Source organism: Schistocerca nitens, chromosome 2, assembly GCF_023898315.1.
Source record: "Schistocerca nitens isolate TAMUIC-IGC-003100 chromosome 2, iqSchNite1.1, whole genome shotgun sequence".
NCBI lineage: Eukaryota > Metazoa > Arthropoda > Insecta > Orthoptera > Acrididae > Schistocerca > Schistocerca nitens.
Window position 1 is genome coordinate 733,547,911 of NC_064615.1, and position 14,692 is coordinate 733,562,602.

At 41.0% G+C, this 14,692-nt stretch overlaps 1 protein-coding gene across 1 annotated transcript in view; it reads left to right on the forward strand.

The window, feature by feature from the left end:
* The window catches only part of LOC126234592 (esterase FE4-like), a 118,928-nt gene that overhangs the window by 83,688 nt on the left and 20,548 nt on the right, over positions 1-14,692 (forward strand). Inside the window, exon 5 of the mRNA XM_049943307.1 lies at positions 9,281-9,466. Coding sequence (XP_049799264.1) covers positions 9,281-9,466 — 186 coding nt within the window. The remainder of the gene's footprint in view (positions 1-9,280; positions 9,467-14,692) is intronic.

Here is a 14,692-nt window from a genome sequence, read left to right on the forward strand (position 1 = left end):
GAGAAAACTGGATATTAGTTATTGAAGTTACTTTTGTTGAGATTTTCCTTTAAATAGCAAACAGGATACAAATTGACAACATGCATTCTGTACTGTGTGTAGTAGCAGTTACCAATAACAGACAAACCAGTAAATTATGGCTAGCAAAATTGCACCGAGCTCGTACTAATGACGGCCACAATCAACAGCATTACCTAATCAAAACGCTGAAACATCACTGCATGAAGTGCAAAACAAATTTGGGACATGAGGGATTTCTATCTTGATTGACATGTATAACACAAATAAAGATGAATAACATGTTAAATACACTGTTTAAACTCCACTGCATACAGCAGTTTTCCTTAGTAACAGTAATAGTTCATTTTTTCTTAATAGGAGGGCAATGTGATGGGGACCCATAAACTGGTATATTTTCACTAGGTTCTTTGATTATTGCAAATGTAAAACTATATCTAAAAGCTAATCATTCACTTAAATTACTTTGCAAGGTAATAAAATGCAACAAGGGGATTAATTAACTTCAAAAGGAACCATTCATAATGCGTACCACTACTACACTATCTTTGAAAATGTGCATAACTTCACTTCTAATAGTACTACAGCAAATTGGTTCATTAAAGATTTATATGTACTTGTACTTTAATCAACTGTGAACAGGTATTCTTGGCAATAATATTTACACAATCTTGCACTGTAATCCTACAAAACTATATCTTATAATAAACTAAAGACACTTTAAGAAAAGCATACCCAACTTCTCTTTTATGGTTTTAGATTTTAAATAATTAAGATTGTCACTTTCGTATTGATTGACCTTTAAATTTTTGTACTTAAACTTCCTACCTTAACAATTTCGCTTGGAGTAGTCCATTCTGAGGCATCAAGGGATCGCCAATTTAGTATTGGAGGGCAGCGTGGAGGGTAAAAATCGTAAAGGGAGACCCTTAGATGAATACACTAAACAGATTCAGATGGATGTAGGTTGCAGTAGGTACTGGGAGATGAAGCAGCTTGCATGGGATAGAGTAGCATGGAGAGCTGCATCAAACCAGTCTCAGGACTGAAGACCACAACAACAACAACAGTCCATAAACAAAGCATCCAAATTTTCCTCTTACTTAAACTTTTGCTACCCCTTTTAATGTAGAAAAAAATCAGTTTTAAACACATGAATGCCAGAATTGTTCATTTAAATCAGGATACTCGGTTTTAGTAGCACTTAGGTGAGGACAGTGCGTAGCTTAGTGATCAGGATTGAACTTATGTTTTCGAACACGAATCGACGTTTTATGTGACTATTATTGAAACAACACACAAATTAACTGGTCCATACCTATTATACATTACGTAACTGAATGTATGAAGTCCGTGAAGCAGTGGCGAAGATTAGTGGCAGGCGAAGTTGCGGCTAACTGTACTCACCACAACTGATGTGCGAATGCTCTATAATATCTCTTCTTGGCGTCGGATTTTCAAAATATTAGAACCACTCCATTATTCCGCGAATACCAAATAATAGCCAGATCCACACCAGAGGCAAATCCCTTCTAACGCAGCTTCCAATTGCCTCTCTTAGCATCGTCGAAGTATACCGTGCTAAGGCCAGCTACATACTACGTGCCGTTCACACAAAGGAGCCGCTCAGTTCGACCACCTAACCCACATTTTACATCGCGCGATGCCACTTTCGTTGCGGAGCGACTTCAATACAGCGTATACATGTTACAAATACGAATGTCCTAAACAATTACCAGCTTTTAACAAATTTACTTCTTTCATAAACATAATCATATTATAATAATTTAAAATTTCAACACATTCTTTTGCTTTTTTCATATATACGTTACAGAAGTTTTATTTTCTTGCCATACATTAAGGAGTTCAAACGACACAGATTGCACGCTTCATAAATTGCAGTTACACAGTTACCTAAAAAGAAACCTACTTCTAATCGATATAAGTGTTACAAACCCAACTGGTGCATAAGGTATGGAATTCGATAAAGTAACACTAACAATAATTTGGCATTAAGCATGACAGATAACTGCACATTTTTCAAAATGACACTACAACACAGTGACTCAGGCGTACAGTTAGGATGCTTGCGATCTGAGAAGCAGCGCGAATAACACAAGTAATTTTTATTTCGTTTCATCAGTTTCTCAGGGAGCATTCATCATTACATCACGTCACATGTGAGATACCGAATGTCCTTTCTTAATTATATCCGAGATCTGACTTCCCTTGCATGCTGACTGATTCCCTTTGTAAAACGAAAACATTCTCAAAGTTCAATTCAGTTTTCATTGTCCGCCTTTAGAACAACATTGTCCGCCTTTTATCACAATGTGGCTCTTCTCTGTCCTAAAGAGTAATAGAACAGCCATATTTATTTGTTGAACAAAATTTAAATCTTCATTACCTTTTCTTCTCCGTTTTCCTTTCCAGTCGGTCATGCCGTCTTGCCTTTCATAACTCTTAATCACCTTTATTCCAGCACTTTCAAGTGTTCTTCTAAAATGCACTTGCGTCTATTTCTCTCCTATCCCTTGATATCGACTGCCATCAACATCTACAACCTAAATCTATCTACCTCTATCTCTCTCATTTTCATCTTCACAAACAGGTGTATTTATTTGTATCGTAGTTATTACTTTCATTATTCTGCCATACATTACACTGAACACGAGATGTAAATCACATCTTCATGTAGCTATGTTAGGAAACATGTGTTACAATAGATGCACCTATGAAATATAAAGAATATTAAAAATGACTGATAAATATTAAAGAAGAACTTATGGGTGTCGTTATTCCACTATAATAAGATCCCCACCAAGAGGTATGAACGCGGTCTGCGGCAATACTTCCTTTGTAGCTGCATTAAAATGCTGTGAAACGAAGCGGCCATTTGGATGAATTTTGATATCTTTTCTGAAGTTTTGACCCCACTTTTTATTATTTGCAAAATCATCTTACCCGTTTCGATATTCCACCCTTTTCAAAGGCCATAAAATACAACCAAAACTGGTATCAGAAAACGTGAAAATATGTTGCACTTCAATATTGATTAGAGCCAAAGTATAATGAGTAGAACATGGATTTCTAGCTTACCAGAGTTTTGTCAATCATATAAAATTGTTCATTGGAAACCTTGTATCTCGTCAGCAATGTCAATCACGAGACAAGTACAATGTGCTACAGAGAGACAAATTGGAAGCCAAGTGGAGACCGCTAATTTCATTACCAAACAATTCATGGAAAATACTATTACAATATTTCTGTGTGTACAGGGTGATTACAATTAAAGTTACACCTCCAAACCACTGTAGAAATTAACACCATTGGTCAGAATGACGTCAAATCACAACGAAATATTATCGGAGAAGAAAAATAAATAGTTACAAAAATGTAGCAGTAGATGGCGCTGTAAGCATCATAATTTAATAGTGGTCGACTAAAAATGACAAATGAATCATACAACAATGCCTAAGGTGTACGCTTGACATCAAACAAACTGTACTACACAGTGTGCATGGGCGTAAGTCACGTAAGCCCATCAAATTGTTCAAATGGCTCTGAGCTCTATGGGACTTCATATCTGAGGTCATCATCCCCTACAACTTAGCACTGCTTAAACCTAACTAACCTAAGTACATCACACACATCCTTGCCCGAGGCAGGATTCGAACCTGCGACCGTAGCTGTCGCACTATTCCGGACTGAAGCGCCTAGAACAGCTCGGCCACCACGGCTGGCGTAAGCCCATCCACTACGGCAAAGTCATGTCACATCACACGGGAAAAATCGGTTTTTAATTGTTTCGAGGCCAAAAACCGCATAAAAAGCATTAATCATAATCAAATCGGATTATTAATTTCCGTGTGACTGGGCGCAAAACATGTTCAGTATGCTGTCCACCGTTTTGTGTAACTAGTTGAAATAGAGAAACATGTACCACAATTGGTCTGTTTCCGGGGTCACGGCAACAATGTGTTACGGAATGCGTGCCTTCAGTGCAGCTACGTTTGCAATCGGAACACTGAACGCAACATCTTTCAGATAGCCCCACAGCCAGAACTCAGGTGATCGGGACGGCCAGGCTGTACGGAAATGGCGGCTGATAATATCAGCGTTTCCGAAATGGCGCTTCAGCAACTGGATTTGCAATGGGCGGAGACGCGCCACCTTGCATAAAAATGATTACATCCACTCATCCACGCTGTTGGAGAGCTGGAATGACGTGGTTGCGCAAAAGACACTCATAGCGCTTACCAGTGAAGGTACAGGTAACAGGACCAGAAGCATCGGTCTCTTCGACAAAATATGGCCCTATGATAAATGATGCGGTGAATCCGCACCTCACAGTAACGTTTTCAGGATGAAATGGTACTGGTTAATTTGCATGCGGATTTTTCGTTAATCATATTCGACAATTCTGTGTATTGACATATCCTGTCAGGTGGAAGTGGGCTTCGTCTGTCCACAAAATCTTCCAAGAACAATCATTGTCCACTTCCATGTGAGCAAGAAATTCTAAACCAAGTGTCACCCTTGCTGGCAAATCAACAGGAAGCAACTCATGCATATGGTAATTTTGAATTTCTAACGAAGAAGGATGTTTCGTAGGACTTTATCCACCGTGCTTATGGGTATGTCCAATGTTCGGACAATTCTCCCTGCACTACACGTTTGCACACCACCACTCGGCCGGCCGCAGTGGCCGAGCGGTTCTAGGCGCTACAGTCTCGAACCGCGGGACCCTTCGGTCGCAGGTTCGAATCCTGCCTCGGGCATGGATGTGTGTCATGTCCTTAGGTTAGTTAGGTTTAAGTAGTTCTAAGTTCTAGGGGACTGATGACCTCAGAAGTTAGTCCCATAGTGCTCAGAGCCATTTGAACCACCACTCGTCTCCTCTTGCACCGCTGTGACCACTGCTTCCACTGGCGAATCACTTCGTTTCCTCCCTCTACCAGGTTGCGCACCAAAAGAACCCGTCTTTTAGAATTTCCGAATCATTTTCTCCAGACCCAGGCAGTCATCGAACCAACGTCTTTTTTCAAACCCTTCAGTTTCCGGAACTTCTGCAGAGCGACGTGTGCAAAGTCATCATTCTTGTAATATAGCTTTACAAGCAGAGCGCGATCCTGCATTGCGATAGTCATGGCGAACGTCGCTGGCGCGAGACGAGGAACCCGGCGTGTTTTTGCCAACTTCAGTGGGTCGTGCGCATGACAGGTGTTTTCATTTACGTATTCTGACACATAATATTCAGTTGCAATTTGACGTCATTCTGACCAGTGGTGTTGTTTCTATAGCGTTTTGAAAGTTTAACTTTGATTATAATCACCCTTAACTTAAGCGCATGAATTAATAGCATCAGTGAAAGTTCACAAAAGCCATTTTATAAGAATTTACGAAGTCTAGAAATACCAGTTGAAACATGTGGCTTTGACTTATGAGGAACAGGTGGTGCCCATGCATTGCTGTTTCCGCCAAGGGTTAAGGGATGTAGACAAGGAAATCTGAGATGGTTGTCATATTCTTTTAATGGAATTGGTATACGGAGTTCCTAGATTGGGCCTTCTCAGATTGGTTGACTTTCAGTATACTTACATTTGCTCCCATTGACGAAAACAGCAGCGCATGGGCACCACCTGTTCCTCATAAGTCAATGACATATGCGTCAACTGGTATTTCTAGACTTCGTAAATTCTTATACGACGGTTTTTATGAACTTTCGCTCATGATGGTAGTTTATTTGCTGTAAGTTTATTTCCGACCTCTCAAAAGGTCGGTTACTTATTGTTTTGTAAAGAAATACCTTTTTGTAAAATATTTTAAAAGTATTTTCCATGAATAGTTTAGTGATAAAATTGGTTTACAAGGTGTAACGATGGAAACATAGATGTAAACAAACATAGGCAACGTATGCCACGTATCCAGAACTGACTAACGGTTTGGTCCACTTGGCTTCCAATTTGTCCCTTGGCAGCAGTCTGAACTCGTCTCAAGACTAAGAATGTTGACGATGTACAATGTGTCTAATGAACAATTGTATATTATTCACATACATCTACATCTACATGGATACTCTGCAAGTCACATTCAAGTGCCTGGCAGAGGGTTCATCGAACCACCTTCACAATTCTCTACTATTCCAATCTCGTATAGCGCGTGGAAAGAATGAACACCTACATCCTTCCGTAGGAGCTCTGATTTCCCTTATATTATCGTGGTTATCGTTCCTCCCTATGTAGGTCGGTGTCAACCAAATATTTTCGCATTCGGAGGAGAAGGTTGGTGATTCGAATTTCGTGAGAAGATTCCGTCGCAACGACAAACGCCTTTCTTTGAATGTTTTCTAACCCAAATCCTGTATCATTTCTGTGACACTCTCTCCCATATTTCGCGATAATACAAAACGTGCTGCCTTTCTTCGAACCTTTTCGATGTACTCCGTCAATCCTATCTGGTAAGGATCCCACACCGTGTAGCAGTATTCTACAAGCGTAGTGTAGGCAGTCTTCTTAGTACATCTGTTACATTTTCCAAGTGTCCTGCCAATATAACGCAGTGTTTGGTTAGCCTCCCCCACAGCACTCATATGGATGACCTCACACTTCTCGTTCTTTAGGGTCCACTTCCAACTTTCGCACCATCCAGATGTCTTTTCTAAATAGTTTTGCAATTTGTTTTGATCTTCTGATGACTTTATTAGTCGATAAATGACAGCGTCATCTGCAAACAACCGAAGACGGCTGCTCAGATTGTCTCCAAAATCGTTTATATAGATAAGGAACAGAAAATGGACCTATATAGACCGCTACGGTCGCAGGTTCGAATCCTGCCTCGGGCATGGATGTGTGTGATGTCCTTAGGTTAGTTAGGTTTAACTAGTTCTAAGTTCTAGGGGACTGATGACCTAAGATGTTAAGTCCCATAGTGCTCAGAGCCATTTGAACCATTTTTGAAATGGACCTATAGCACTACCTTGGGGAACGCCAGATCACTTCTGTTTTACTCGATGACTTTCCGTCAATTACTACGAACTGTGACCTCTCTGACAGGAAATAACAAATCCAGTCACATAACTGAGACGATATTCCATAAGCACGCAATTTCACTACGAGCCGCTTGTGTGGTACAGTGTCAAAAGTCTTCCGGAAATCCAGAAATACGGAATCGATCTGCAATCCCTTGTCAATAGCACTCAACACTTCATGTGAATAAAGAGCTAGGTGTGTTTCACAGGAACGATGTCTGCTAAACTCATGTCGACTGTGTGTCAATAGACCGTTTTCTTCGAGGTAATTCATAATGTTCGAACACAATATATGTTCTAACATCCTGCTGCATATGGACGTTAACGATATGGGCCTGTAAATTAGTGGATTACTCCTACTACCTTTCTTGAATGTTGGTGTGACCTGTACTACTTTCCAGTCTTTGGGTACGGATCTTTCGTCGAGCGAACGGTTGCATATAATTGTTAAGTATGGAGCTAATGCATCAGCATACTCTGAAAGGAACCTAATTGGTATACAGTCTGGACCAGAAGACTTGCTTTTATTAAGTGATATAAGTTGCTTCACTACTACGTTACTCATGTTGCCAGGTGTTCTCGATTCGAGTCCTGGAATATTTACTTCGTCCTCTTTTGTGAAGGCATTTCGGAAGGCTGTGTTTAGTAACTCTGCTTTGTCAGCACTGTCTTCGATCGTATCTCCATTGATGTCGCGCAGAGAAGGCATTGACTGTTTCTTGCTGAAAACATATTTCGCATACGACCAGAATCTCTTTGGATTTTCTGCCAGGTTTCGAGCCAAAGTTTCGCTGTGGAAACTGTTAATGGCATATCGCATTGAAGTCCGTGCTAAATTTCGAGCTTCTGTGAAAGATCGCCAATCTTGGGGATTTTGCGTCTGTTTAAATTTGGTATCTTTGTTTCGTTGTTTCTGCAACAGTGTTCTAACCCGTTTTGTGTACCAAGGAGGACCAGCTCCGTCGTTTGTTAATTTATTTGGTATAAATGTCTCAACTGCTGCCGATACTATTTCTTTGAATTTAAGCCACCCCTGTCTACACTTATATTATTAATTTGGAATGAGTGGAGATTGTCTCTTAGGAAAGCGTCAAGTGAATTTTTATCTGCTTTTTTGAATAGGTATATTTTTCGATTATTTTTCGAGGATTTGTGGATTGCAATGTTCAATCCCGCTATGACAATTCTGTGTTCACTAATCCCTGAATCGGTTTTGATGCTCGTTATTAACTCAGGATTATTTGTTGCTAAGAGGTCAAGTGTGTTTTATAACCGTTTACTATTCGCGTGGACTCATGAACTAACTGCTCGAAATAATTTTCAGAGAATGCGTTTAGCACAATGTCGGATGATATTTTATGCGTACCTCCGGAATTAAAGATCTATTTTCGCCAACATATCGAGGGTAAATTAAAGTCACCACCAACTACTATCGTATGAGTCGGGCACGTGTTTGAAATCGAACTCAAGTTTTCTTTGAACCTTTCAGCAACTGTATCATCTGAAATCGGAGGTCGGTAAAATGATCCAATTATTATTTTATTCCGGTTGCCAACAAGGACCTCTTCCCATACTAACTCACAGGAAGTTTCTACTTCAATTTGGCGACAAGATAAACTACTTCTGACAGCAACAGACACGCCACCGCCAACAGTGTTTAGCCTATCCTTTCCGAACACCGTTGGGTTCTTCGCAAAAATTTCGGCTGAGCTTATCCCCGGCTTTAGCCAGCTTTCAGTGCCTATAACGATTTGAGCATCAGTGCTTTCTATTAGCGCTTGGAGCTCTGGTACTTTCCCAACACAGCTACGATATAGCACTGGTAAGCTAAAAAACCATAGTCAACTAGTTTACTCTTTAGACTTCGTCTCTAATCAATGGTCAAATGTAACATATTATCAAATTTTCTGATACCAGTTTTGTATTGTATTTTATAGCCTTGGAAATGACGGAAATCGCAAGGTGATTTTGAAAGTAATAAACAGTGTGGTCAGTACCTCAGAAAAGTTATTAAAGTGCGTGTTTTCTTTGTGATAGATACACTGATGTGTTGGTTTTTTTATAACGCCCGCTAATATATGAGAAGGACAAATTTCAGTTCACTGAAGAGGAACATCTCTTAAATAAATGATAACGCTCATGAATCATGTATCACCCACTCATGCATTGTTTTATGTAATGTTGACTGGATATATTGTGGCATGCAATGTTAAGCAGTGGCATTTTTTGTAGGTTTCTTAAGCACTGGTGATGAAGTCGTTCCTGGAAACATGGGACTAAAGGATCAGACGGAGGCCCTACGCTGGGTGCAGAGAAACATCGCGGCGTTCGGCGGCGACCCCCAGCGAGTCACCATACTCGGCCACAGCGCCGGAGGAGCATCCATTCAGTACCACCTCATATCTCCACTAAGCAAAGGTATCTCAGTTGAGTGATACTTCAATCTGATCTGCTATGAATGGAAGTCAGCATGTACCTATTTTAATCCTTTGCTAAATCGCAAGTATGAAAAAAAGGAAAAAGAAAAATTATATAATTTGTGATATTATGTTAAAATGTCAGTAAACGCTGAGGTTACCGATGAGACGAGTGGACACATTTCGTACGAATGTTTTCACGATGTACTGCCTGCCTGATTATGGCGGGTAGCCTACACTGCTACTATTCCTCCAGCTGCTGAAGAGGAAGTCCCTTTGTAATGCGTGACGAAATCTGTCGTCATCTATTTATAGATTTTGCTAAAAAAGTTTAGATAGTTAAATTCATAATTAACAGTAAATTAAATACACTGAGGCGACAAAAGTCATGAGAGATACGCACGTACGCAAAGTGCGGTAGTAGAGCGTACACAAGATATAAAAGCGCAGTGCATTGGCGGAGTTGCCATTTGTACTTTCTTCGAACATACGTCGTAGGGTCAGTATTTCCCCACGTGTTTTAATATTTCTACGGCATCCAAACTGATCTTCCCCGAGATCGGCTTCTACTAGTTTTTCCATTCGTCTGTAAAGAATTCTCGTTAGTATATGCAGCCGTGACTTATTAAACTGATAGTTCGGTAATTTTCACATCTGTCAACACCTCCTCTCTTTGGGATTGGAATTATTATATTCTTCTTGAAGTCTGAAGAATTTCGCCCTCTCTCATACATTATGCTCACCAAATGGTAGAGTTTCGTCAGGACTGGCTCTCCCAAGGCTGCCAGTAGTTCTAATGGAATGTTGTCTACTCGCGGGGCCTTGTTTCGACTCAGGTCTTTCAATGCTCTGTCAAACTCTTCACGCAGTATCATATCTACCATTTCATCTTCATCTGCGTCCTCTTCCATTTCCATAATACTGTCCTCAAGTACATCGCACTTATATAGACCCTCTATATACTCCTTCCACTTTTCTGCTTTCCCTTCTTTGCTTAGAACTGGGTTTCCATCTGAGCTCTTAATATTCATACAAGTGGTTCTCTTTTCTCCAAAGGTCTCTTTAATTTTCCTGCAGGCAGTATCTATCTTACCCCTAGTGAGATAAGCCTCTACAACCTTACATTTCTCCTTTATCCATCCCTGCTTAACCATTTTGCACTTCCTATCGATCTCATTTTTGAAACTTTTTTATTCCTTTTTGCCTGCTTCATTTACTGCATTTTTATATTTTCTCCTTTCATGAATTAAATTCAGTATTTCTTCTGTTACCCAAGGATTTCTACTAGCCCTCGTCTTTTTATCTACTTGATCCTTTGCTGCCTTCACTACTTCATCCTTCAGAGCTACCCATTCATCTTCTACTGTATTTCTTTCCCCCATTCCTGTCAATTGTTCCCTTACGCTCTCCCTGAAACTCTGTACAACCTCTGGTTTAGTCAGTTTATCCAGATCCCATCTCCTTAAATTCCCACCTTTTTGCAGTTTCTTCAGTTTTAATCTACAGTTCATATCCAATAGTTGTGGTGAGAGTCCACATCTGCCCCTGGAAATGTCTTACAATTTAAAACCTGGTTCCGAAATCTCTGTCTTACCATTATATAATCTATCTGAAACCTGTCAGTATCTCCAGGCTTCTTCCTTGTATACAGTCATCTTTTGTGATTCTTGAACCAAGTGTTAGCTATGATTAAGTTGTGCTCTGTGCACAATTCTATCAGGCGGCTTCCTCTTTCATTTGTTCCCTCCAATCCATATTCATCTACTACGTTTCCTTCTCTCCCTTTTCCTACTACCGAATTCCAGTCACCCATTACTATTAAATTTTCGTCTCACTTCACTATCTGAATAATTTCTTTTATTTCATCATACATTTCTATAATTTCTTCATCATCTGCAGAGCTAGTTGGCACATAAGCTTGTACTACTGTAGTAGGCGTGGGCTTCGTGTCTATCGTGACCACAATTTTGCGTCCACTATGCTGTTTGTAGTAGCTTACCTGTACTCCTATTTTTTTATTCATTATTAAACCTACTCCTGCATTACCCCTGTTTGATTTTGTATTTATAGCCCTATATTCACCTGACCAAAAGTCTTGTTCCTCCTGCCACCGAACTTCATTAATTCCCCCTGTATCTAACTTTAACCTATCCATTTCCTTTTTAAATTTTCTGGACTACCTACCCCATTAAGAGATCTGACATTCAACGCTCCGATCCGTAGATCGCCAGTTTTCTTTCTCCTGATAATGACGTCCTCTTGAGTAGTCCCCTTCTAGAGATCCGAATGGGGGACTATTTTACCTCCGGAATATATTACCCATGAGGACACCATCATAATTTAATCATACAGTAAAGCTGCATGCAATCGGGAAAATTTACGGCTGTAGTTTCCCCTTGCTTTCAGCCGTTCGCAGTACCAACAGAGCAACGCCGTTTTGGTTAGTGTTACAAGGCCTGATCAGTCAAGCATCCAGACTGTTGCCCTTGCAACTACTGAAAAGGCTGCTTCCCCTCTTCTGGAACCACACGTTTGACTGGCCTCTCAACAGATACCCCTCCGTTGTAGTTGCACCTACGGTACGGCTATTTGTATCGCTGAGGCACGCAAAACACCAACGGCGATGCCCATGGTTCATGGAACCGATTATTTACTGAAAATATATCTGTTCAGCTACTCGGACACCATTCGCAGCCATTCCTGGACTTCACGATTCCAAACAACGATGGAAATTTTGTGGATGACAATGCGCTATGTACCGAGTCGCCATTGTTTTGAAGAACATTCTGGACAATTAAAGCGAATGATTTGGTCAGCCAAATTACCGGACATGAATCACATCAAACATTTATGAGGCATGAAGTAAGTTAGTGCACAAAATCCTACACCGACATCACCTTAGCAATTATCTTCGGTTGTAGAGGCAAAGTGGCTCAATATTTCTGCATGAGACATCCATCCACTTGTTGAGTCTACTCCACACTAAATTGCTGCACTACGCCGAGCAAAAGGAGGTCCAACGCGATATTAGGAGCTATCCCGTGACTTTTATTACCTCAGCGAAAATCGTTATTTAGGTGAAGAACCTGGCTCATTACTGCAGAGGTCACTGCAGATCTTCTCTCCTCTTGATGTAAGGTAACGAAGAAAAATACAATAGAAGGAAACCCTCCACAATTTATGTAAGTCAAACAAACTTGAGCTGCAATGATTGACTGTACTACCTGAAAAGTCAAAGAAGTTCACTCATTTACTCAGAAATATTGATTCAGAACGAACCTCAGAATGTAAACAAACATTGATGATATTTAGCAGCCGTCAAAAAGAAATAATTTGCGCTATCTGAACGCTCCACCAATTAGCTACATGAACATAACAATAACTTTGAAATAAACGACGTCAGGTCATACGTAAAGACACAAATAGGTAGAGATGACATAAAAAGGAAACAGTTAGTAGTTGTTTACAGTTCTATGGTTTGGAACAAGTATAAATTAAAAAATTATTTTTTTACACATAATAATACTAAACTGAATATAGATGTTTATAAATCCTTACTAGCTCTTGATAATATCTTACTCTGAAAAATTGGGATTAGATGAAACGTCTATTTTGTAACGACAATGAGTCACTTACATTCAGTCAATGTAACTGTATATTTATTAACACTACGACTGCTTAGTAAGTAACATGGTAACAGTCTGATTGTTGACAGGTGACAAACTGTACCATACCCGGCGCCGCTCTCACCATGTAATCGTTAAAAATGGTGAAGCACTATGCTCAATAATTGCAACGTACGTCCATGACAATCCTTCGTGGCACCAGTGAACACAAATGTTATCCTCATTTACTTGCCCCTGCCTGTAGTAAGAGGCGACTAAAAGGAGTCTCACACTTTTCGGCCCTATGAGTTCAGGTCCCATTCTATGGTTTGATATGCTGCTTTCAAAATTGTACAGAAGTGCGGGCCATATGGGGAAGGACACACTACATAGTGCACGAGTTTTCCATAGTGCCCTTAGAAAATGGTTCAAATGGCTCTGAGCATTATGGGACTCAACTTCTAAGGTCATCAGTCCCCTAGCACTTAGAACTACTTAAACCTAACCAACCTAAGGACATCACACACATCCATGCCCGAGGCAGGATTCGAACCTGGAACTGTAGCGGTTGCGCGGTTCCAAACTGTAGCGCCTAGAACCGCTCAGACACTCCGGCTGCCTAGTGCCCTTAGATTCGATCTCCTGAATATCCTGTCATGGCTTTGCATCTCCACCTGCGATTCAACTATTTGGGCGAGGACACTTCCCGGGCTATGTCATTTTCTTTCGTTGTCTCCTGTCCCTCTCGCCCCCATGACAATACTGGATTTCTCTGCGCTCAGTATCCAGCAGGGTAGCCAGTCCGTTGTGGAGGGGCTGTCATGTGTCCATTTGGTGGTTGCCCCCTGACCACACAGGGATCGCACTACTGATGTCTGAGCTGTAAACTCCCCACGTATACCAAGGGGTAGATGCCTGTCTTCCTGAGGCATCAGGACTCCCTGCAACAGCCACCATGCCAGTTGGTCTTTGCTGTGGCTGGGTGGCGCCAGTGGGGCAGCCCTGATCTAAGTGGGTGGCATCAGGGCGAATGACCCGCAATGAAGCGGACTAAATCATTTCTTGCTGGTGACCTTCGGGAAACAGCAGTCTCTAAGAAGGGCAAGATCGAATACAATGTCGACAGGTATGACCCTAAATCGTTTCCCTCTTTCGTTACACCATGGGAGGAACGTAGGGCTACAGAACGCAGAGAGCCATATTTGCCTCGGTTATTAGTCTGTAGCAGAACTGATGCGGTTTCCTTTCTACCTACGAATCCTCAGTTTTTCATTGAAAACCTTGAGATACGTTTGGAGAAGTGACAGCGATGTCCAAGATGTGAAACAGCGCAGTCTCATTCAGACAACATCCCCAGCCCAATCCCGAGCGTTACTCGCCTGTGACAAGCTGGGTGATGTTCATGTTTCCATCACACCCCATGAAAGCCTCAACATGGTACAGGGGATCATTTTCCATCGTGATCACCTCTTGCAGTCTGACGGAGCTCCGCGCCAATTTAGAACGGCATGGTGTTCATTTCATCTGGCGCCCTTACAGGGGACTCAAAGACAACAGGGTTGCTACTGGTGCCTTCATCTTGGCCTTTGAGGGTGATTAATTACCTGAAAATATCAAGGTGA